Genomic DNA, 25859 nt, shown 5'->3' with positions numbered 1-25859 from the left:
TGATAATGCCCTTTATGGTCAATATTAGGGTAGAAATTTTCCATATACCCATCAACCTGTAACTAGCTTGACAAGAAATAAATGAGGACTTGGGGTTGGGGAAATTTGACAAGGCAAGACCTAAGTGACCAAACAAAAGAACAAGCCAGTGTATGAGGCTCTCGTTATTGTAGGGTCTGGGAGGCGCAAGTGTACTCAGCCTTACCCCTTGCTTCACAAAAGAGGTTGTTTCCAAATTTTAAACATGTGACCAACATGTTGTAATAATGCAACTTAATGATCGTGCCACAAGCTCGCCCACTACCTAAGTGACCAAACACACACACACAAAGAGATAATGTAATAAAAAATCTAGAGTACCTTCAAAGTGTGTACATGTATGTAAATACAAGAATGTACTTGGAAAATAGTCCCACATCAGTTACCCTCGAGATATTTCTCAGTCGCTTCATTATGGTTTTTTTTTTTTTTTAAATGGTTGAGCATTTAACTTTTTTCTCCTTTATATCTTTCTCACATGATAAACAATGAGGTCCACATTGACAAACTCTTTCCCTTCAATTCTGATGATGTGGGCCCCATATCAATTCCAAATAAATAATAGTATTATATCATTTTATTTTATAAAGCATTATAACATTTTTCAACCCCTCATCGATGTAGCATATAAATTTTTTGTTACAGCATCTTGAAAAACCAGCCCCTTTTTAAATTATCAAATTAAAGAGTTTTCATTAAGACCTGTTTCTTTGTTACTTACTTTTTCCTTTTCTTTTTGATAAAAGTGGTCTTCACTTCATTGTTTCTTTAGTTATTTCATTTTTCTTTTTGGCAAAAGTTATATTCATCGAAAGAAATAGAAAGTAGAGAGAAGAAATATTCTCCACATGAATCCCAATAGGAAAAATACTCAGACCCATTAAAAAAATTCAAAGAAAAAGGCCAAAGCAAAAGCATCTATTTAGAATAAGGATGGCAACGTCGGGTCGCAACTTATTCACATTATTGTGTGTGATCATCTTGTTGGACCATGCAAAGTTGCCAAGTTGGTGGAGGACTCTTGCGACTCTTGTGTCGTAGAGTTAACTTAGTCTAATAGTAACAACTTCAATTTAAAAAATCAATGTTTAAAGGAAGAGGTTGTGGGATCAAATCCTATCATATGTATATACGAATTAACGAATTTGTGTAAGAATAAGTGATCATTGACCCTTTTAACACCTAGTAGATGACTGACCATTGGTCAACGACGTTCAGTAAGATGATAATAATAATAATAATAATAATAATTAAAAAAAAAAAAAAAAAAAAACTACATTTGGAGTGAGCTTAGCTGAGCATGACTAGGTACCCTTGCAAGAGCCAAGACGATTTCCAAAGTAAACAAATGTGTAAATGCCATGTGTCTTAGATTAGGTTAAGATTTGTTTAACTCTTTCACATCTGCCGAGGTGTTTGAGATTAGGTTAAGTTGTTTGATTCTTCAGAGTGTTCACACCACCACCCAAGTTGGGTTGGGTTTAGTTGCATCCATCTTATCTCTTATATATTATAAAAAGAAGATTTTGAACTTAGTAATATCTATGTTAAGAAGAGACAGTCACTTGAGGACAATGACCACCCCCAGATAAGATTGGGCGAGTTTAGCCTGGAACCCTAATTATGTAGTTTCAGGAGGAGGAAAAAAATATGGTTAAAAATAAAATTAAAATTTAAGCTCTTCATAAAAAATTAGGGGCCCATTTGATAACGTTTCAGGAAACGTATTTAAACGGAACAAAAAACGTTTGATAAAACTGTTTCATTTCACTTATTTTCAGAAATAGAAATTGGAATTTCTACCTATTTACAATTCAAAAAACGACTCAAGCGAAACAAGTAAAACCGTTTCTGGAAACAACTCGTGGCCATTCTTTCACGGGTTACTATCGACTTCTAGAAACATGATTTATCAAACACCTTCAATTCTGTTTCTGTTTCTAGAAACGAAAATTTATGTTTCTGCCCTAGGAATGTCGCAATTTAAGTGTAATGTTAATATATATATATATATATATTTTTTTTTTTGCTTTGGTAAACAGTAATATATTCATTTTACCATTATAAATACTTAAATAGATTATGGGAGTGGGATTTATCCCCTTTTACCAATTATATTGACTTCTTACACGTCAAATTACAATGAAACAATATATTTAATAAGGAGAGTAAAGGAAAAAAAAAAACTCAGTTTTCTTGGAAGGGCTTGTTTACTCTAGTCTGCCCTATATTTGGCCACACTTCTTTTGATAGGCAAGAGAAGAAATTTCATTAAATTAACAGGTTAAGTAATGAATGTCAGTGTTGGAGATACTAATATTAAGTTTTTCATTCACAACCACGTCGTTGTTAGGCCTGAGCCAAAAATTAAAGTAGAATAAAGATGAGACACATCCAAAAAAAGAGGCACCATGCTTCAAGGCCACGATATGGTCTTATGGTAAAAAAATAGGTGTTCTAACTCTTGTGAGTTGCTTCAAACTTCCTTGCTTTTCCACTTGTCTGAGCCAACTTGTTCAACCCAAGTAGAAAACCTCATGCATTGGCTTCAGTAAGATTTCCTATCATCAAATATTTGGTCACACTTGATCCCCGCCACACTATATTGATCAACTTAAATTGGGATCAGAATTAGGGTCATTAGAGAATCTAAGCTAACTTTGAGATTTAAACCGTTGATCAAAATTCAAGTCTTAGTGTTGGAATACTTGATTGCAAGATGAATATGTATATAGGGGAGACAAACGCTCTTTGGTCACATGAGGCCAATGAGGGAGCACACATGGGCATAACAAGGGGTGGGGGCATCATTTCACCACCCTCTATGTTTGGGCTTTTATATATATATATATAGAGAGAGAGAGAGAGAGAGACTCACATGGGACAATGAAATGATCACCTCGCCCCTCCACTTGGATGCCCATGCATGCACTCCCATTAGGCCCCTAAGCCAGCACAAGGCCACGTAGCTTAACAATTTCCCTTTATGTATAGATGTGTGTATGTATGGGGGAGAGGAATAAGTTTTTGTCACCAAAGTGATGAATTAAGAAGTAGCAAAAATATTTTTTTGCTCCTTGCCTTATTTTCAAAAGTTATTAAATACAATGGTAAGTTTTCAAAATATTAAAAGTTAATTAACGAATTAGTAAAGTTGCAACATCACTTTGATGACAAGAAGTTGTTTCCAATAGAAAAAGAGTTTTTTTGCACTTAAATTGGGTTGAATTGCCCGTATCATATAACCCATGAGAAGAATAGATTTTTTTTTTTTTTTTTGTGTGTATGTGTGTAATACTTTTTGCACTTAATAATATCTTATGTTTGAGGTTGTTGCACTTAATAATATCTTATGTTTTTACCAAAAAAAAAAACTTAATAATATCTTATGTCTAAAGTTTTGGCACTAAATAATATTTTATATCTGTTGGTAAACTCAAAGAATTTATATATTATGTCAGGTTAAGTATCTAATGACAATCACCACCCTAGATAAGATTCGGCAAGTTTAGCCAGACTCTTACCTCGAGTCTTGAGAAGATTGATGAGAGGAAAAAGAGAGTAACAATCGTATTTTTAAGATCTTCATTAAAAACTAGGAATGTCAGAGATTAAGGTTGTACTAACATATATTAATTTCAGCATAAAAAATTAAAGATAGATTAATTTACAATTCTCCCAATTTCTTTCCCTTTCTCATGTGAAAATTGTCTGTAACGTTGCATTAGTGCAGTGAGCATCGGATGGGCTGGGAGCCCCTTGAGACATATGCCCAGATGCTCGTAGCCATTTGATGCTCATTGCACCTCATCGCTTGCTGCAGAAGATGTGAATTTCCTATTTTGATAGTGTTTGCACAAGAAGAAAAAAAGTTTTTTTTTTTTTAATGGTAAGAAAATTATATTAGCTAAATAAAATATTTGCACATCAATCCTGGTAAACCAGCGCCTTATCCATTGGGCCATGAAGTCCTATTGACATCTAAGTTTCATAAAAATTATCAATTTAGTTAATAGAACCTTCAATTTTAGTTGAGAAAATTTCTCACTTTCTTATACTTAACCTACATGTATTCAAACTCCCCTAATCAAAATTTTACATCTGATTTCCCCCCAAAAAGCAATTTCTCCTTCACCTCTGGTACTTTAAAATACTAAAAGCACCCCTCCTTTGTCAATAGAAATGGGGCCCATGATCCTCCTCCTCCTTCTTCCAAAACACAATGAACATCTTTCCATCCCCTCACCTTGCTTTGTCATTGCAACACGGTCACTTCTCATTTACATCCTAATCGAATATTTGTACATCAGAAGGATGACTTCAAGTGTAAGGATTCAGTAAAAAGATGGAAAATATAAAAATTTCAAAGATTTTTGTTTTCAAGAGCTAATATAAATGAATACATAACATAGTGGATACACAACACAAAATTACATGGTTCTTGGTATTACGAAATTACGTGCAATACTCAACCCATAGGGGAATATTTTGCAATTCAAACCTTCCCATTTTTGTCTTTTGGTTGGGATGGGAGTTGCAGAGGGTACGACAATAGGGATGAGCGGTGATGGGGGGTAGCCAGTTACCTAGACAAAGGGCATAGATTTACCTAGACAAACGGGTAATATGATTTAAATTACCAAGGGAGAAGGGAAGGTGGAACTTTACTTTATTGGGGAAATCATAAATGAAGTTCAAGGTAGGAGACTTTAAGTAAATATAAAAAAAATATGGGGGAGTGATAGAAATTGGAAGATCGGAATGGACAAAAGGCCAAAACTACCCCATGTCCCCTGTGCTCATTTGGAATTTTGCCTCGTGTTCATCCTCAATTTGTCTCTGGGTGTTTTATCATTATATATAGATAGGCATTGGGCTAGGCTTATTTGAATAACTTATAATAACTGCATGCATGCCCTTCTCCCATTATTTTGTTCTTTTTTGGACTTCTAATCCCCATCTGCCCGACCACCCTCATCAGTAAACCCGTATCAAACGATGATCAGTAGTAATAATTAATATATATGTTTGTATAAGGATTGTCTAATTAAATTAATTATTAGGATTGATTAAAAAAATGAGAGTCAAGTTATAAGGATATGTTGATCCAAGTCATTGTGGTTTAGGATTTTTGGTCAAGACATTATTGAATATACTAGGTTTTGGGACGCCATAGCCATCATTCACTCTTATCATCTTTACCACAAAAGTGAGGGAACTCAAGGAGATCTGAGAGGCTGTAGAAAACCCATAGTTAAGAAAAGTGAGACGAAATACATCAATTTCGTCATCTACACACTCAAGTGAAAGGTACACACATGTTGTTTCTCCATGATTTTGATTCGATCATGTTCTTGTTTCTTTGTGTGGTTTCTCAATTAGAGTTTTCAATTCGAACCATAGGTTGTTGTAATAGTCTGAAACTCATTTTTGCTGGTTTTGCTTCCACTTACTTTAGAGATACATGAGAGATTGAACCGTGTCAGGTAACTTGACCCATTGCATGAAATTGTTGGAGGACGATGAGCAGTTATTGTTATTCCGCAGCTTTACCCCGAGAATGTTGAGAGTCTATTTTGACCACGTGATCACCAGTCGTAATAATTCGTACTTCACCTTTGGACCAAACATGCCCCTTTGAGACATTAATCAGACTATTGTGAATTATTGGATTTAATTTCTAATTAATATATTTATTTTTGGGAAAAAAGAGAATAATATATTAAATATGGGAGAAGGCTCCCTAAAAGACAGCATGGCCATAAACCAATGTATGGACTAATGGAAGCATTACTAGAAGCATCAATGAGGATGAGATTTCCACATTTCATGAGGGGTGTGTGCGATCATTTCTCCCCCATTATGTTTAAGCGTAGAGGTCATGCTGCCTTTTAGACTTCTTTTTCTAACTAAATATATATAAGAGAAAAGAAAACATAACCAAATTAGAGGAGGCCAACAACATGGGTCTCTATTATAAACTCAAAAGGTGGGGGGAGGGGGAACTACCTACATGTCAGCCAAGCATGTCGATGCACTCTGATATCATCCCTGACTATACATGCTTGAATGTCGAAAGGGTACGAATCAAAAGTATACTAATCATGGCCGCCAACATGCTTGAATATCAAAGGGCATGAATTAGAAGTATATTCATCATGGCCAATGGAAGCTCGCAACTTGAATATCAATACTTTGTGTTAGGCTGCAATGTTCAGGTTTTTTTTTTTTTCAATAAGGGTGAATCATGTCATTTTAAATAAATATTATATTAAATAATATTCAATTTTTTGAATATATCTTTTTTTTACCCATGCAATAAATACTACATTCTTGAAAAAAAAATTGCATTAAATAATTTTTGGAAATAAGTGAAGTGATAATTAAAAGAAAATGGTAAAAATCTTCATGTCGTTTGAGTGAAGAATCCTTAGCTCATCAATTATATTTCGATCAAGGAAATTCAAATGAAACAAACCTTATTAGTTCTGCTGAATGAAGTTATGTCATTAAAATGGAATGATCCCTGAATGGATTAAGGTGTTGTATGGCGTCCAAGATGCACCATCCAAATATACCATCCTAATATCTCATTAGAACAATGCTAGAAATTAGGCTGCATTTGTTATGCATACTAGGTCAATAATGCATTCCAATTACATCCTATTTGTTACACTCAAATAAAAGAGAGGGATTGTGTTTGATGTAATTTCTCGAAATGTATTATCGGCTTAGAATGCATTCAAAAAATGCATAACAAACGCAGCCTTAAATTTTAATTCATCTGTCACTGATATTCAGCCTGGCCCAGTAAGTTTTCTCTGTTCAACGACTTTTGACATATGCAAAAGATAAGGAAATGAACTAGTGGTTTCCGCCGAACCATTAAGATAGTGACGCTTAGAACGATTTCATCCACTAACCAGAACTTTCCAGATACGCCAAGCTTTGCTATGCTACAAGCCTAGAATAATTAATCCAAATGAAATCCAAATTAACTCCCAAATGAGATTCAAATCTACTCTCATCCAATCATCTCTCTTTATTAGATAGTCTCCTCTACGCCACAACCTGAGAGCTGAGATACGCACTATCCTACGTGGCATTACATAAAACCCATTATATCCGACCAATCAACCACGTACATCTCATTTCACGTGGGACAAACCCTCAATCACAACCCAGTCTTTCTTTCTCTCTCTTCTTCTTCGCCCTTTCTTCTCTCTCTACTCTCTCTAAGCATCTCTGTAAAGCTCTGGCAGACTATTTTACCGAGGAAAACCAAATTGGAACCTTTTGTGATCTTACACTTGTCGATGCTGTTATCAGTGTTTGGGCAATCGTGGGCTGTGGAAATTTCTGGCTTGTGAAGAAGATCGTTTTTGGGTCGTCTTAGCAGAATTGGCAATGTTCAAGTGGGGTTGCGAGCGCCTCGCTGAACTTGATTTTGGAACAGGGATCTGCTACTTCCTCATCGGAAATGTTTGATTGGAACGACGAAGAGGTAAGAGTCATACTCCCCCTTTTGTTTTTATCAGTTGAATCAAGAACAGAAGAGAATTATCCACCCAAAAGAAAAAGATGAGAATTTGCTTGACCTACTATCGGTTCTTGGGGTTTCGGATAATTTCTTTGTTTTATGTTGGTTCATGATTTTGTTATGGGAGGGGATAACTGTGCTGTGAAGGTGATTTTCTAGGTGGGTTTCTTTAGATATAGGTCAATTAATACAATGCATTGTTTGGATAGCAATATATAACGAAAAGCGGCAGACAGTGTGCTAACAGAGGAAGAACTAACTAATTACTGGTTATTGGTTTAAGTTATGATTGTCTATTGAAGCTAATGTCAAGAAAAAAAACTTGGTTAAACAGATTCCAGAAGACTCTGATCTCACCTAACATCTCCCCCTTATGCTGTGTGACCCATTGGTACATTTTTGTTATTCTTTCAGTGTATATTATGTTTACGGAAGTGTAAGAGATAAGAAAAGGCTTAAGAATGTGAAGTTAGAAGAGCAACGGAATAATATAAAAAGGGGTGGCCTACATAACTACTAGGAGTTTATGGGTGTGTTATTCTCATCAATCCACTTCAATAAGATAGTCCAAATGATTTAAGATGACCTCTTCTTGTATCTTTGATTAGTTCTCTCAAATCACTCTTTGGTACTAGTCCTCTTGGTCTTGGTGTTCCATTTTCACACAGGAGGAGATGTATTTGTACTTCTAAACTCGTTTCATTAACCTTTTGTTCATATAATTCATTGGCCTTGCTTATTCAATTCTCTTTCTGTTTGGAGGATTACCTTTGACCTGCCCGAACTGCTAATATGGCTAGTCTACGTGCCCACTGTTTCCCAGAGGTGAGAGCGGTCTCCTGAGACTAGTACTTTTCCTACCTACTCAACTCATTGAGCCCCTGATAGAGGTTTGCAACCACCTGCTAGAATTTTTTCTATGGAACAGCCCTGCTTCTTCATTAATCTGGTCTTCTTTAACAGTTGTTGGACCTTAAGCTCTGCAGGTGACCACTGCAATCTTCTTAATTTCTTTCCCACATCAAGCTTATTAGTTGAGGCGTCTTGAGATTTTCTGCTGGAAACTCAGAGTATGAGAAAAAATCTTTTGCTTGATTGGTTGCTGCTGTTTTTATTGTTGGTTAAGTGATGCAATGTCTTGAGTAAGAAATGGATCCATTTGTAGTGTGCCTCAACAAGTGTGGTCCTAGGCCACTTTTGCAGTTATAGGTAATATCTGAGGAAAATAGTTCAGAATGGAGGAAAATTTTATTTTGGAAGTTGTTCATCCATGTTGCTAGAGTCCCTATTTTAGAAAACCAATTTGGTTTTATGCCTGGAATACCCACGACAGAAGCTATTTTATTTACTTAGGAGACTCATGGTCCTAGATAGATTTAGAGATTGCAAGAAGGATGTTCATATTGTCTTTATTGACCTAGAAAAAGCATATGACATAGTCCCTTGAGAATTAATTTGGCAAGTACTAGAGAAGAGAAGTGTTTCAAGTAAATATGTGGACATGATGATAGCCATTAACGAGTGCAAGAACTATGGGGGGTGAAGGTTGTGAATTCTCAATTACAATTGGGTCACATCAAGGATCAGTTTTAAGCCCCTATTTGTATGCGTTTATCATGAATGATTTAACCAATGACATTCAAGGTGAGCTCCCTTGGTATATGCTTTTTGCTAATGATATTGTTTTAGTGGATGAGACAAAAGCATGGATTAACACCAAGGTGAAACTATGAAGATCAACCTTGGAATCAAAAGGTTTGAAGATAAGTAGAACCAAGATGGAATATATGGTGTGTAATTTTAGCCATACTAGGTCAAAAAATTAAGTGGTGAATATTGGTGTGAGGGACATCCCTCAAAGTGAGTATTTTAGGTACGTAGGCATTGTCGTAAGTAAAGAAGGTGATATACAAGATGAAGTTGTAGAGGACTAAAATAGGGTGGACAAAGTGGAGAGGGGTAGGAGTACTGTGCGATCGGCGTCTTCCTTTAAAGCTTAAAAGAAATTTTGATAGGATTATCATTCGTCCAACTATGATGTATGGTTTGGAATTTTGAGCAATTAAGAAGTGTCATATAAATAAATTGTGTAGTGGAGATGACGATGTTGAGATGGATGTGTGGGAAAACTAGGAAGGATAAAGTAGGGAATGATTATATTAGAGCTGAGTTGGGAGTAGCTCCAATTTACGATAAGCTTAGAGAGAGTCGTTTGAGATGGCGTGGCCATGTCCAACGGATGCCTTTTTGGATGCCCCAATAACGGAGGAGTGACTTGATTCAGATTGAGGGTACAAAAATAGCTAGGGACAAGCCTAAAATAACCATAGGAGAAAGGGGGAAGAAAGACATGGTTATCTTAGGTCTCGTTTCTTGTATGACTTCGAATAGAGCTGATTGGAGAGCAAGGATCCATCTAGCCGATCCCATTTAGTTGAAATAAGGCTATGTTGTTGTTCATGTTGCCGGAGTTTTAACCTGATTTTCCCTTAATGTTCTCCGTCGTCCAGAATTCCAATCTGGAATTATTTTCCCCAAAAAGGGAAAAAGAGGATATGTATAAAAAAATGATAATGCAACTCTTTGATATGTATCAATTCAATCCTATCTAAAAATATAGTAGGCCATTCCTATAATCTGATCTTTTGTTTCAGTGAAAATGAAACAATAAAGGCAAATCTAACTGCCTAAAGGAAAATAAAAAAGACGAAAAACTCCACAAGAAAATTCCACCAACGGTAATTAGAGTAATTTATTTTTATTTTTGGCCTTGCTTCTCATACTGTAATGTAGCCCCTTTCTTTGGAGCCTTGTATATTTTTGGGCCTTTTTATTTTCTTATAAAATTCTGACTTTTTGAAAATAAAAAAGGTATGCTTCAGCATGGTGGAGTTAAGAGATCTGGAGAGAAAGAAATTTAAGAATATTTGTGGAAGATACATGGGATACCAAAAAATTGCTTGGTGGTGGTTTCCTTGTTTGTTGATTGGGTTTGTGGGCAGAAAGAATTCAGTGGGAATCAAAAGAGACCTTTCTTATGGAGCGGTGATTTAGAAAAATTTAAGTAGCCAGAATTGGTATTCTAACAATCACTTTTTGTTAGGAAAGATAATCCTTTTGGGGGGGGGGGGGGGGTGGTAAATATAATCTCTTTTTTGTTTTACATGGGAAACAGATAAAGATGAAATTGTAGCATGTAAATTTAGTATAAGAAAGACATTAATATGAATTTTCTGATTGTCCAGGAAAGAAAAAATGTCAACCCTCCATGTGGGAGAAAATTCCATCATCAAGTTTACATCATCTTTAATTGCCATAAGGATCTGTATGTTACACGAGATCGGGCTTGACATTGAAGATGATTGGCCTAGTGTCGTGATTGGGTAACATAAATGTTACTCTGTAGGTATTGTTAAGATCTATCTGCAATCTCACAAGGCCAAAATTCCCATGCACTAAATTTATCGTGCTTATGCACTAGAGAGTAGATAAAGATCTTAAATCATAACAGGAAGTGCACAGCTGCCAATGTCAACTACAAACTGTTGTCTTCGCTCGTTAACTACTTTTATTTTCTGTTGCTATCTTCTCTTTTGTTGGTTCTTCTGTTCATTAACTTTGATAATTGCTACCAACTCTGTGATGGGTTTAGGCTTATTTATTTATTTATTTCTTTGAGTTACTTACGTAAGATCAGCTGTGTTGTATGGAGTTGAATGTCATGGACAACAAAACAATACATAAATAAAATAAATGTATCTGAGATAAGGATGTTGAGATGGATATGTGGTCATAGTAGTGGATATAAAATAAGAAATGGAAAATTCAAAGTGATCTAGGAATAGCTCTGATAGAAGATAAGTTGAGTTTTTTAATGTGTTATGGACATTTTTGCAGCAGTGACCTTTGAATTCAGCAGAAAGGAGGAGTAATATGATTCACATAAAGGGGTTAAAAGACCAAGGGATAGACCAAAGGTAACTTAAGAATTTAGATGACCTTAAACAGAATTGAATGGCAGAACAGAATTCATGTAGTCGACACTGTTTAGTTGGGAAAAGACTTAATTGAGTTGAGTCGTAACAAACTACTTACAAGCTGATATCAGGATAGACATAGTAGTACAACATGCAATTGGGATACTGACAACGACCCAGCCAGCAATAGAGGGTTGGATATTATTGCACATGTGTCTCCCAATTACTCCTTAGCTAGCTTATCAGCCAAGGAGTTTTGGAGTCTGCACCACAGGGTAAGATTTAAGATCGAAAGTAGGATGCCATAATTTATATGCACACTTGCACATTCTTTCTGTTTATTGCAAACCATTACTATTCCTGAGTGCAGGTTCGGTAATTCATGCCATATTGGATGAGCAAGATATGCTGAAGATGGGGGCGTTGCCTGTTTGTTCCCTGTTGCCTATGCCGACTTATCTCTAATTGAATTTCTGGTTTCAATAAATCCAAAATCTAGCCTAAGTTCCTCCTTGTTCAGAGCAAGCAAGGTAAGGCATTTCTGATGATTTTTTATCATGTCATCTCTATGGGGTGAACCTAATGAAAGACAGAAGTCATCAACGTCGCAGAGATCTATGGGTGATCAATTGGAAAAATCAGTAGAAGATTTCTGTTACATGGAAGATTAAGGCCAAAAGTTGATGGCAACAATAGAAGTTTAAGTTGAAGCAGTTCAGAGATGTGGCAGCAGAAGTTTAGTGACTTCAGAATTTGCATTGATCATATCGCTCTCAATTCTTTCTCTGCCAGATTTGGTTATCACTACTAGTGTCGTTTTTGCAATCAAAAGTGGTCCTAATGAGTAATAGTGGTAGAAATAATACCATGCTGTGCACAGATGAAGAGTCCTAGTTGGACTGTTATTCTAGCCATGGCCTATTTTCTTTCTATTTTTCATCACTTTTTTGTAGGGTTAACTTTTGGAAGGTCAAAACTCGTTAGTTGCATGGTTTTTAGCAGTTTAAGGATATTAGGTTACCTATCCACCAAGACCAGGATCTTGGTGCAAGAGTTACGACCAACTCATTAATAGGTAGTTAGTCTATGATGTAATTTCTTTCTTTTGGAAGCTAAATTACTTTTGGAGTTTTAGTTGTGTTATTTTGGTCTCTTAAGTTGGTAGTAGGTCTATGGTGGTCTCCTTGAACATGTTGGATCTGTCTTTGTTGTATGCAGAGGTTGCGAGTGTTGGTCTGCTGGAAGCATTTTGGTCTTGATGCAAGAGAAAGATTGTCATGGAAGGTCTAGTGAGCAGTTATGATGGCTACAATGAAGCAAAAATAGTCAATTTTTGGATTCACTAAGTTTGTAGTAGTGGAGGTGATTGAGAAAGTCAGGAAAGTGATTGTGTTTTCATGGTGTTACAGGAGCATGTTCCTTAGCGTTTTATTTTGTCAGAATCCTTATTATTTAGTTAGGAGCTAGTAACTAGACTAGTGTAGCGTTGAGTTTTTTTCATTGTTGGTACTCGTGAATGAAATCTTTGGGCATGGAGAGGCTGCTATTTCATATTTGCCCACTAAGACACACCATTCAACATCTTGAGCTTTTTACAAAATCATTGTGATGCAAAGAAAATGGAATTTTCTCCCAAGTCAAGATTCAATGTCTCGCAGAACTTATAATGTCTCAGAGAATATTATTTATTTATATTTTTGAATGGGTGGTTGAATGAGTCTGATGTTGCATGGCATGGGTAGTTAATAGACATGTTCAGATGTGGACTAATCTTATGTGCAAGAGAACCCTACCAGTCTGGCGTAGGAAACACCAGACCCGTAGGCTAATGGAGGGCAGTGGGAGCATCTTTAGCGCACAGAAGGGAGAGGCAGCATGATGCAGATAAGTCACTTAATGGGCTTATTTTTTTGCAAATAAGCCTTAGGTTGAGTTATGTATGTTTTGGGCCTTTGATCCCATGAGTTTTTTTTTTGTAATGGGCCACTTTAATGGGCCTAGAATATGTGTAGAAAGTAGAAAAACGGGATTTAATTCATTAGTTTAGTTAGAGTCCTATTTTGAATCTATTTTCTTTGTTATTTCAGTTTTTTAGTCAGTTTAGGTTTTGCTATTAGTGAATAACTAGTTAGTTACCTACTCCAATTGGGGTTCTAGTCTAGTCCTATTTGGAGTCCAACTCCTATTATGTAATGTCTAATCCTACTTGGAGTCTAACTCCTAGTTATGGTATGAGTGCTAATCTGCCCTCTATATATATAGAGGAGTTTATGCACTTTTATTGGTGAGATTTGAATAATGAATGATTGCATTCAATTGCTTAAACAATCGGGATAGCTGTGGGTGAGATGCTTGGGCCGAGATAGCCAATCCCACCCACACTTGTCTTGTTTCTTCTCTTTCCTTTTCTTTGTTTACTGCTATTGTTATTATCTGTTGTTACTGTGTACTGCTATTGTCAAAATCAGACTTGTTCACATCCTCAAAGTTAGAACCGACCAGCACCCATGGAGGAATTAGGAGAGAGATCGATCTCCTCTTCCTTCCCCAATTGATCTCTGATCTGCCTGGCCTTCGCAGAGGGTGTTCACAGCCACCCAAGGATCACTCGATCATCTTCTTGTTGCTGCCCAAGCAGCTTTACTACAGTTCTTGAAGAATTCTCTCAGATTCTCTCTCCTAGATCAGAAAATCGAGAAAGCACATAACACTCAAACCAGCCGTCAGAAGCTCTTCATATTTGGTGGTTTTTGTACCCTCCCTGGGCGCTACAATCGACCAAGTTTGCAGCTCAATTGGAGCCCCACAGACCCAGCAGCACCTCTCTCTCTCCAGCCTTATCGCAAGTCATTCTCTCTCCAATCGGGTTGGTTTTTGTGCTGGTTTTGATGCTGCATTGCTACTGTATCCTTGGGGGTTTACTTGCTGGTCTTATTTCTCTTGTTTCCTTGTCTATTGCTGGTTAGTCTTGAGTAACTTTTGGGTCTTGAGTTGTTTGTTTGGGGTTATAAATTGCTGGGGTAGTTTACTTGTAACCTGTTCTGCAGTATAGCATAGTCTTTTCGTGCCCACACTAGTCTGGGATTTTCCTGCACCAGACTGGCAGGGTTCTTTTTCCCTTTATTTATTTATTTATTTATTTTGGTGGAGTTTTGTTTCATGACCAATATACATATAAATTGATTGACATCCCATTGAGAGATGGACTTTTTTTTTTGGCTAACAACAGTTATCCAAGCCTTCGGCCTATCTAGTCCCACGGGCCCCATACTGACCCCACAACCGCATGGACTGGGTCATACCGGGGTCGAATGAGAACCGTTCAACTTTCACCGAAAGCAGTGAAGAGCACTAACCACCCCCGTGTCAGTGGCCCCAAGGAGGTAAGAAGAGTTGAATTCAGAACCACATGCTTCCTGAGGCAAAGGTCCCTTCCTAGGTTGGCTACTCCTTTGGGGTTTATTGAGAGATGGGCTTTACAATAAAATAAAATATGAACATATATTAGATTAACATTTTCTGTAATCAGCTGCTTCTGTTTGATTGTAAGAAGCATCAACTAAGGCCAGAGTATACTCTTCCATGGATTTTATTCGTCTACTTATCCAGGCCTTATGAGATGCTCCTTGCTTGACGAAAATTTAAACAAATTTGCGAATTCAAATATGATTCCTTTTTTTTTTTTTTTTTTGGCATCTGATGGTATCATTGTTTCGTGGATTAATTATATAGGTTGATTCTTAGACGGCAGACCACGTGGATGACAGTGTGTGTCACTGTGTCTTAGTTCCTAAAGAAGAAAAAATAACATGGGTTTCTAATATGAAGGCATTTGAAGGTCTTCTAGACCTTTGTTATGAAGCCAAGACATGGAAAACAAGACTAGGGAAGACTCATCAAAATTAGGCTATCATATCATGTCAGGAAAATGGAACTACAGGGAAAGTAGGAAAGACCCATCAAAATAGGCCAACATATAATTACTGGAAAGTATAACAGCAGCGAAAGCAAAAGAACTAAAATGTAAAATGTGATCAGTTTTAATGTCTAGATAACCAGGACAGGGATACATTGGTCTTCAAGACAGATGTGGGATGTGGCAATACTTTGAAAACTTTAGAGGTGGACTCATCTACATATGTTTATGATAATTATATTCTTTTGTAGGCAATCACTAAGGTGCAACTACATCATGTCCCACTTTCATGCCATTGCATATCATATTCTTTCTTCTACAGGCAAGATACCTTCCCCTCCCAGTCTTTTTCTTTTTTTCAAGTTTGTGTCTGAAGTGTAGGTCTGGCCAAAAAATGAATTACAGAGGTGTCATTGTTACATAGGTTAGTACAATTTTGTAGCCTTTGATATACTGATATACTGATATACATAGCAGTCTTGACTTTTATTGCTTGACTAGGTTATTTTTTTCATAAATGTTCAAAAATTTTGTTTGGCCACATGCTTACAACTTAAAATTTAAGTTTGCTAAAACGTTTGTTTTGTTGCTGCTTATCTTTCCCTCCTGAATCCTGGAAAATGTTGAATTGCTTCTTTTGTTTCATTTAAAGTTGAGGTGTTTCGTCTATAATTTTATTTTTATTTTTGTATTTTTTTTTTAATTAATTAGTTGTTCTGAGGGTGAGGTGTGGCTGACTTCATCAACTTATGATTCAACTGTACTTGTCTCTATCTACAGTAATTCCTAATAAAATTCAGTTAATCTTCCAGCTTACAGACATAATATGGGGTGAGGCCACTGAGAGTGGTGACCACATTGTGCCTTATCCCAAGGAAAATGAACAGAAGCTATTAGTTACGTTTGGAGATCAAATCAAGAAACAATGGGATCAAGATGCCAAAACTATTAAAACTGTGGAGCAGAAGACAACTGGACCTAAAAATGATTCCACCGACTGTCGACTGGAAAGTAGTCCGCAATTTAACAGAAATGAAGGATTTTCAGCTTCAGGATTTGACATGGATTCTTGGTCTGATTTTCCATTATCAATTGCTGAATGCGACGAGGGATATGCTGATAGAAATGGTCAGGACTCTATCGGTGAAATTAGAAATTTGAACACAGCAAGAGGTGATGTGCTTTAAAACGTTATGTAGATATAACATACTTTACAATATTAATTCCATCATTTTCTGAAGGTATGTTTTCTCTCAACAGCTGATACAGCTCAACTAGAGAGTGATCGTGAATTGTTTGTGGACGAGCATGTTGACAAAGAAGGTGGTTTTCTCGACTATGGTTGGGCTAACATTGGGAGTTTTGATGATCTTGATAGAATATTTAGGTAATGCAGGATTTCTACATGCTTTTCTTTACTCTGAATAGACCATCTTATTTAAAACCTATGAAGTTGAAGGCTCGGAAAATTGAGTGATCATGAAAGAAAGTTAATCCTTCTGCTATTATTTCTTTTCATAAAGTTTTAATATCTGTCTGATCCATTATTCTCTCAAGTTACATTTTACAGCAATGATGACTCAATATTTGGACATGAAAGTCTTGGTAATGCGGATGAACTTTGGTCATCCACAGATGTAATCAGAAGCCCAGCAAAATCCTTCCCTTTGTCTACTGGTTCTCCAAGTTCAGTGTTAGGAGCATTGAAGAGTATGCCAGAGCAGTCTGAAGTCAAAAAGGAATTTGTGCCACATGAAGCCCAGTCTGCTACCCCTGGAAATAAGAAGATGAACGATCATGATTCTCATGGTTTACAGAATTTGCATCCAAGCAGAGATGAAGTTGCTGGAAAGCATAGCTGCTTATGTATTGACTCACTGGTTGAAGGTGCTGCAGGGGGAAGTAAGCTGCTGTTGGAGGGGAAGGTAGACTCTATTATATTGAATGATCAGTTCTTTAGCATTACATTTTTTCTTATTAAAGAAATGGTAAATATACACTTCACAAAGGTTTGTGATTAGACTGAACATCACAAAGACAACTATTCTGCCATTTAGACAGATTAAGTGGCCATTTGGACTGTTGAATAGAGAGGAAATGTTCTAGATACGCCTTGCGCCAATTTTCAAAGTCTAATCCAATTAACTACCCCCGTGTATTGGCATGCACCCATAGTTATCAAGGCGTCGCTAGGCGACAAGGTGGCTCAGCCTGGACTGGCGCCTTGGTCGCCTAGGCAATGCCTTGACACCTTGTTGGTCTTACTTTGCTTTTTGACCATCCTTCGTCGACTTGATAACTATGCATGCATCAGTGTATGTCCATACATTACTACTGGCATTCTATCCATTACTGTTCACTCTCCCAACTCTTGAGCAGGAAGAATATGAAAATGGACAGCTCAAATCAGTTTTGTGACTTTCGGAAAAGTCACAAATGGTTGTGACACCAATAACGAGCACCCTTAAAAAATCAGTTCTTCACACACTATTCTTTTGCCACATGGATGGATAATGTGTTATTCCCGCCATTGGATAGAAGAGGTTATGGTTTGGATTAGCCACATGTCAAATTTCAGAGCCACGTTCCTGTGTATTGGCAGAGTCGGCATGTACATGCGTACTGCTACTGTGCTCTCTTCCATCTAGATTTTGAAAGCACTGTTTTGCCACATGGCAAAGCCAATAAGGCTGAAACTTGGCATGTGAATAGGGGAACTGGGGATTCACCTATCCACAAAATTTGGGGGCCCATTTGATCTGTCACATGGCAGTTGTTGGCATTTAAGTTGGACGTATAGGAAAGATATTTACTTCAGAAATATAGCTACCATGTTGAATGAAGGATGCATCACTTATTGTCGTCTCCGGGGATCTCCCCCCTCTCTCTTCTTTGTGCCCTCGCTCTTAAGAGTGGACGTTGTATTTGCTTCCTTTCCCCTTTTGGGGCTGTTGTTTTTTCTTTTATCTTTGGTAATGAATTATTTATTCATCAAAAAAAAAAAATTTTTTTTAAATAAATAAAAGGATGCATATCACTTAAAATTTTTGTTTCACAGAAAACTCCAGAGGAAATTGGAAAGATAGAGGCATCAGTCGCGCACTCTCTTAATGAGAATGACTTTGCAGACGAGGTAGTTTCATGAGAACCCATTCATCCAAATCATTCTTATTATAATTATAATGTGTAAAATAAACATATTGAATACTTATGCTCCTTAATGTAGACATTGCCTCTTGTTTATACTACATAACTAAACAGAGAATCATATTCTATTATATATTGGAATTTGATACCAATCTTCTGGGAGGATTTATTGTGCCACCTTGCTTAAGATGTCATGTTTAGGGATTGCAATTGCCTTGTTTTAACTGTGGGCTTTATGTTAATTTGTAACTTGGTTGAGCTGGGATTTGTTCCGATTTTTGTTATTGTCATTGTAAGAATAGTGTTTTTTTGTGTTGATATACACTGTTGTGGCCCTTGCTCAACAGCTCGAGCTTTTGGGATAAGTGGTTGTCACATAGTATTAGGGCCAGGGGGTTGGGTATGCAATCCATGGTAAGTGCAAGGGGTTTGTGTTATGTGTTGTTATGCCCCTACACGTCATGCCCCTTGGTGCCACGTGCAAAGCCATGTGGGTGTGTGTGTGTGTGTGTGCTTGCACGTGCGGTGGGTGTTGTTGTCTATTGATAAACATTGTTGTGGCCCTTACTCAACAACTCAAGATTTTGGGATAAGCGACTGTAACAAATAGTATCACATTTTTCCCAGTAATGCATAGAAGGTAGTTCCCAGCCCTAGCCAGGTCAAGTTGAACCGATTCCAACATGAATATCTCTTGCATAGTTTTCATGGTGTCTAGGCAATCGAAGGCATTGGAGGGGTTCTGGACACAAGGCGATACCAACAAGGAGACTAAGGCACCCAAGGTGCCTAGACGCTAAAGGCCCTTGACAACTATGATCCCTTGTTATTTCAAATGGGTGTATTTCATTTTTAGAATTACTTTTAATGCAGAATGGATCTTATATTTAGTTGAGTCTCTTCAAAACATGTTTAATGGATGGCACTTATTTTATATGCCCCATATACCATACACATCATATACATATATACATCTATGCATACATGTGTACTTGTATAGGCTCAGACTGGTATTTCTCAACTGTAGCCTAGTCCATGGGCAGCAAATTCCAGCCCAAATGCCTCCCCCCTCCCCTAAAAAAAAAAGGGGTGGGTTCAGGGTTTCAGTCCCAAGTTGCAACTCTAGCACAACTTTTATGCATTCCCATCTATTTACTGACTTATATCATCGACATGCTAGAGCACCCTCATTTTGGATATCAGTTGAAGGGTGCATCTTTGGGAACTATATCTTGTACATCAGATTGTGTCCGCCTTCCAATGGTCCAGAGGGAAAGGGATTAATATTGGTTTATCATCCACAAATGACAACATGGTCATGTATACTAGAGATTATTTGCCATATGAACAAAATTTTAATAGTTACACATGATAGAGGATCCACACATCTCACCGGTCAAGTTTCAAACCCACATGAGCAAGGGAAATGGATCAAAAGTCAATCTTAAATTTGATACAATAGCAAACTGCCATATACTATAATGAACATGCAAGGAAGTTAGGACTAGTCCCGCTCTTGGTGATGGGTCTTTAACGATGCTACTTTTGGTTGTTGTTCTGGGGAATTCTTGGTCGAATTGACATGGGAGTATTTCCATACTTGAAATCAATCAATTCACTGAGCAGCAAAATTGTGGAACAAAGCTTTACAGAATAATGGCCTTTCTGTTAATTTATTATCATTTTGCACTAACTTTGGATAATCTTCTCTTTGTTGAAAGTCTCAAATCCTAAAAGCTTTAAGTTATTAGGTGTAGAGTTTCAACTGGTATATGAAGGCGTCCAAGGTCTTGAAGTTTTCCATTAAGTTTCTCAGTAGGGGAGGGCTGGCGGTTGTTGAGAGTTGGATGGGCCACAGGGAGGTAGGCCTAATGGGCCAGGTCAGAATTGCCTATGGGATGGCGAATGAGAGGCTCGGATGGACTCATAGATTGATTTGAAGGATCCAATGGGCTTGACCAGGGGATGTGCCCAAACGAAGGTTTGGACTATTGGCCATCATGGAAGGGAAGACAGGGTTATCTGGCTTCCCTCCCCCTAGGGATCGTTCACCTCTGCCTCTGGTTAGGATTTCATCTGTTCTAAAGGGCCCCTCTCATGCCTTGGCACAAAACTATTTGGTTTAAAGGTCATATTCTGCATCACAGCTTCATAGTTTGGCATGCTCTATCTTACTGCCTCCTCACCCAGTCTTTTCTTATCTACCGACATATTCATGTCCCCCCTCTTGTTGTCTATGCTGGAATGGCTCCAAAGATGTTGACCATCTCTTCTTCTCTTGTCCCTTTGCCTCCTATGTTTGGAAGAAGGTCCTCAATTCTTTCTAGCCTTCCCGCAGAAGAATCCTTTGTCTAGAGAATGGATCTGGATTGACATGACTTTTGGTGGGCTACCATCTGTGATTCTATTAGGAAGCTTGCTTTGGGCCACGATCAACCATATCTGGATGGAGTGTAATCTGTGTAGATGGACTCCCAACTCTTGGTCGTTTGATAAGAATTGGAAATCCATCTACTTCGATGTTAGCTCCAAGCTCAATCGCCTTCGTTAGTGCTCCGTTTTAGACTCCCCAAGGAATAGGCTTATTGTTGTCTCCTGGGACTTCCCTTCCTCCATTATCTCCCTACCCCACTTGATGTTTCCCCTTCTTTAGTTGGGCTCTAGGCCCCTTGTTGTTGCCTTCTTGGAGGCCTTATCCCTTGCGGCTTCCCCCCCTTTCCCCTTTTACAGAATTGGCCAGCTCAACAACAAGTGGAAGGCAACCACCAATCAGCAAAGAGTCCACGTCAACCGTGAAGGGGACATATCAGCCAATCAGAAGAGCAAGGGAGTTGCTATAAAAAGGGTTTGTATCAGACCAGAAAAAGGGGGTAAGACTATAATCAAGGAACTAATTACTAGAGTGGTTCCCATTTTGAGTTGAGTTCTGACTTAGGCATCAGAGCCTCCTTCCCGGAGTTCCCTCTGGGCTAGTTTCTAACCTTTGTTGTGTAGGTCTTTGTTCGGAGGAAGGATCTTGCACTAACAGTGGCACCGTTTGTGGGGTGCTTGACAAAAAGCCATTCCCGTGCCGAAGAAGATGACGAAGGCGACAAAAACCTATTCCAAGAAAGGTGCTCAACTTCTTGATCCACCGTCGTTGCAACACCAGAAAGAAGCGGTGGGAGAAATTGAGCAGGATCCAGCGGTGGTGGACTGGAGGAATGCTTAAGAACCAGTTGGGTCAGAACTCCATCCAACTCCGGTGGAGATAGTTAGTTATGGCTAAGCAGTTGAAAGAACTGCATAAACAAGTGAAACACTTGGCAGATGTAAACCGAGAGGCTTCAAAGAATTTCAGCAAGCCACCTCCATTGGAAGAACCAAGCCATTATGGCCCAGAGAAGAAGCAAACAAAGATAGATTGCAGCCGATCTGGGTCCGCAGGTGAAAATGTAGATAGATGCAGCCTCTGATCATCTTTGAAAGAACGACCACCTTCATCAATCTCCTTATTGGGGGGGGGGGGGGGACTTCACTCAAAGCAAGAAAATTCCTCCCCAGCATGAGAAAAGAGTTGGCGATAGACCTCCTTGGTAGTGAATTTATTCCTTTCTCTTTGGTAATGAATTTATTTATTAGCCAAAAAAAAAATGATGGGAAGGATCGGGGCCATGATTGGGCCCCACCCTTGAGTGGTACGAAAGAGAAGAGGAAGAAGAGGTGGAGACAATATTTCCGAAGTTACCAACAAGAGGAGAAGAGGAAAAGGAAGGGCAAAGCGACTTGAGCAGAGGCAGGGAAAGCTTTCATCGAGCAAACTACTGAGCCAATCGGTTGATAAAGACTAGTCGATGGATGAGGGGAGAAAGGGGACGACTTGCAGGGAGGGTCAGGGACACAGAGGAGGGGATACTGCGAGAAGTTCAGATGGGGGGGCAGGGATGAAGGAAGAAGCTGTTTGTCCTTGATGGACTTTGGACCCGTGGTAGGGAGGGGGTAACGGGAGTGGCCGTGGAGCAAGCCAGTTGGAGGGCTGCGTTGGCGGTATCTGCAGCGACCTTGAGTAGGGGAGTGATGGCCTAGAGACAGGAAAACTTGGGTTATAGAGGGAAGGGGGGCCTCAGGGGGATATATGGTGGGTAAGTGATTCTAGGGCCAGAAGTGATTGAAATGAAGAATTGGGAGCAGCAGCTGAGAGTAGAGCTTCAGTTATGACTGCGGAATTACCAGAGGCATGAAGAGTATCAACTAATTTTTATTTTTTTTTGTGGGGGGGGGGGGGGGGGAACAGTGGTAACTTCAGGGGAGCAACAACGGTACCTTCAGTGGACAGAGGGAGTTCAGCAGGGGCAGCAGGCATAGGGGAGCACTTACTAGAATCATGACCAAAAACCTTGTAGACCAGGCACTGGGGAGGGAGCCACTTGAAGAGAGAGGTTGGTTAAACGTAAATCCTTCATCATCAGCCACAGATATGGAAGGATGGATTTCACCACCCAAAACCTCTGCACAAAGTCTTGCATAGGCTAATCGATTCATTTGTTTTGTTCTTTCATCAGAATAAAGGGGTTTGCCCAAACCCGGGCCAACAATACTTGGACCATCTTCCCACCAGAAGTGGAGAGGAAGACCTAGGAGGTGATCCAGGGAGGGATGCTTCTGAGCTGAACCCGATGCAGCTGCAGATAATGGTCCCATTGCCAGAGAAAGACTGGTTTCCTGCCCACATGCCAAGGCCCTCCCTCTTGGGTGCGAATCTTGTCTTCTTCCTTAGAGATTTTGAATATGAAGAACCCATAATCCGTAATGTAAGTGTCAATAACCCCCTGAATTCTCCATTGTTTGATTAGAGAAAGCTTGACTATGTTGAATAAAGGGTGGCTACCTATGAAGTGGCCAACCAATGAGTTTTTCCATTTAGAAGCCTCATGGACAAGAAGACCAGCAGGTCAGAGAGCTGTCTTAGAGGACACAACAATGGTGGGTGGGACAAAATGGACAGGGAGACCCTCTCTTGAAGGCAAAGGGGCCTGGCTAAAGAAGGAAATCCAAATCACCCCCTGGGAAGAAGGGGAGGAGGTGGGAAGTTCAGGGAGAGAGGAATGGAGGAGGGGAACTCATTGGAATTATCAGAAGGTTTAAGAAATACTTTATAGTTTCAATTTGATTTTTTTTTTCTTTCTGACAAACATCCTTTTCATTAACCAAAAAAAAATACAAACACAGTTTTTCTGTTTTTTTCAAAAGAACAAGAAAAACATTATCAAATGGGGCCATGGTATGCGAACATAGGAATATAAACACATACTTGAAACAGAGATAGGTAGAGGTGCAGAAGGGTCCAATCTTAAAGACACATCCTCGTTTCTTATTCATGTAAACAAGTGCATTCAGGTTTTTTTTCTTTTATTTATCAGAAAGTGAGATAGAAGTGTTATAGAACAAAGCATCATTACAGATTGACTAGGTATATAACACAATGAATCTCCCTTGTCCTTAACAAGACCTGCAAATTTCCGAAAGTACGTTGGAATTGTTTGTATTCCTTGGATCTGTTTAGAATGACATGCTACTTGTTTCATCAATCTACAGGGAAGTAAGCTAAAGAAATCCCAGATAAAGTCAGAGGAAAAAGGTGAAGGAAAACTTTCTCAAGACTTGCATGGTGCCTGGCCCCCCACTGCTAACCAATGTCAACAATTTGGGAATCAATTAGCAACCTCTGCTTTACAAACATTTCCACCTTCAGTTCTCAGTCCACAAGGACAGATTGGTGGGCCTGATTCTTTGAGATACCTTCAAACCTCCCATTCATATTTTCCTGCTGGGTATGGAAATCAGGCACCTCCCTATCCATTCATGCCTCCTTTGCAACACCATCCTGAGAGGGATAAGCTTCATTCGGTCCTTGTTGGTCATGAATTCTCTCCCAGATCATCGAAGCATGCCAGTGCATTAAGGAAATCACCAGATGTTTCAAAAAATTCTTTGCTCATGACCCCTCAGGAAAAGATTGAAAAATTAAGGCGGCGGCAGAAAATGCAGGCAATGCTTGCCATTCAGAAACAACAGCAGCAATTCAATCATCAGGCTACTTGTACTGACCAGTCAATGACCCGAAAGTGTCATCAGGAGGATCAAAGTGAAGATATAGTAGGAACTAAAATTGAAGCGGAAGAAAACTTAAAAACTCCTCCATCCGTGGACACAACTTCACCTGTAGAACAAGATGATTCCAATACTGTCTCTATGGTGGTTGATGAATGTTCACTGGAGGAAACAATACTTGATCAACTTCTAGAAGTTATTGCAAAGGTATCTGTGACTCATTGTGTACATTTTCTCTGTGGACTTGGTCACATCTTATGTCTGAAGCAATGCTTTTGCCTGCAGTTGGATATTAGAACAAGGCTATGTATTCGAGATAGCTTGTATCGTTTGGCCCAAAGTGCAATGCTAAGGCATAGTGCTGCTGATACAAGTAGGACCAATAAAAGTAGTGCGGATGAAAATGAGGCTGCTGCAAAAGAAGAATCAAACAGTCTCAACAGGTTTGGACTCTAGAAAGCAATTATGATATTGCATTTGTTGAATTGAATTTTTTTTGGGGCGGCTGGGGGGGGGGGGGGGGGGTGGGAAATCACATAAAATTTATTGTGATATATCATGATTTTTTTAGAAAAATTATGCTGTTGGATTGCTGATTTTTTTTCTTAATAAAGATTTCTGAGATTTGAAAACAAAGGCTAATACCCATGAAATGTCCACTTGATTGATGGCTTTCGTGCAATTTATGTGTTCTAACTTACCCTTCTAAAAGGAATTCTCATGATGTTTGTCATATTCGGTACAAGATCTCGACCCTGATTCTAAAGTCTATAGTCTTGTCCATATTGAATAGATGGGTGGTCATGGAGCCTCTAGTAGTAGCCCACTACAATTTTTAAAATATGTGCATTCAGATACAATCTGATTCCACCCATTATGAGATGACCCACTATCTAGCTTAGCACTCAATAGGCTGTGTCAAGCTACAATTTTTTTCAATCCGTCATAGTGACCCCACTCACTCACACGCTTTTTTTGTGTTTTGGTTACTTGTTATCTATTGATATTTTCTAGAGAATAAGAGAGTTAATGAAGTTACATTCATATGTTAAAATTTTCTAGCGAGATAAACTATTGAAGAGATAAAGGAGCTCATGCGAGGGCCACACTCGCACCCTAGGAGTGCTAGAGGAACAACTAGTTTAGTAAT

The 25859-nt window shown here is 38.5% G+C and overlaps 1 protein-coding gene across 2 annotated transcripts; it reads left to right on the top strand.

The window, feature by feature from the left end:
* The first annotated feature begins 7188 nt into the window (after window positions 1-7188).
* Window positions 7189-25187, top strand: LOC122070815 (protein LNK2-like). 2 transcript variants are annotated; one of them, XM_042635049.1, is made up of 8 exons: window positions 7189-7543; window positions 15724-15794; window positions 16285-16645; window positions 16733-16859; window positions 17043-17397; window positions 18531-18605; window positions 24194-24916; window positions 24995-25187. In XM_042635049.1, exons 2-8 carry the CDS (start codon window positions 15762-15764, stop codon window positions 25163-25165), a joined length of 1845 nt encoding a protein of 614 aa, XP_042490983.1. In that variant the 5' UTR covers window positions 7189-7543; window positions 15724-15761; the 3' UTR covers window positions 25166-25187. The 2 variants fall into 2 exon arrangements, with proteins under 2 accessions (XP_042490983.1, XP_042490984.1); XM_042635050.1 differs by lacking the exon at window positions 15724-15794.
* The last annotated feature ends 672 nt before the right edge of the window (window positions 25188-25859 follow it).

This window comes from Macadamia integrifolia, unplaced genomic scaffold (genome assembly GCF_013358625.1).
Source record: "Macadamia integrifolia cultivar HAES 741 unplaced genomic scaffold, SCU_Mint_v3 scaffold_113A, whole genome shotgun sequence".
Taxonomy (NCBI): Eukaryota; Viridiplantae; Streptophyta; class Magnoliopsida; order Proteales; family Proteaceae; genus Macadamia; species Macadamia integrifolia.
The sequence above is the reverse complement of the archived record's forward strand: the minus strand, read 5'-3'. Positions and strand labels throughout refer to the sequence as shown.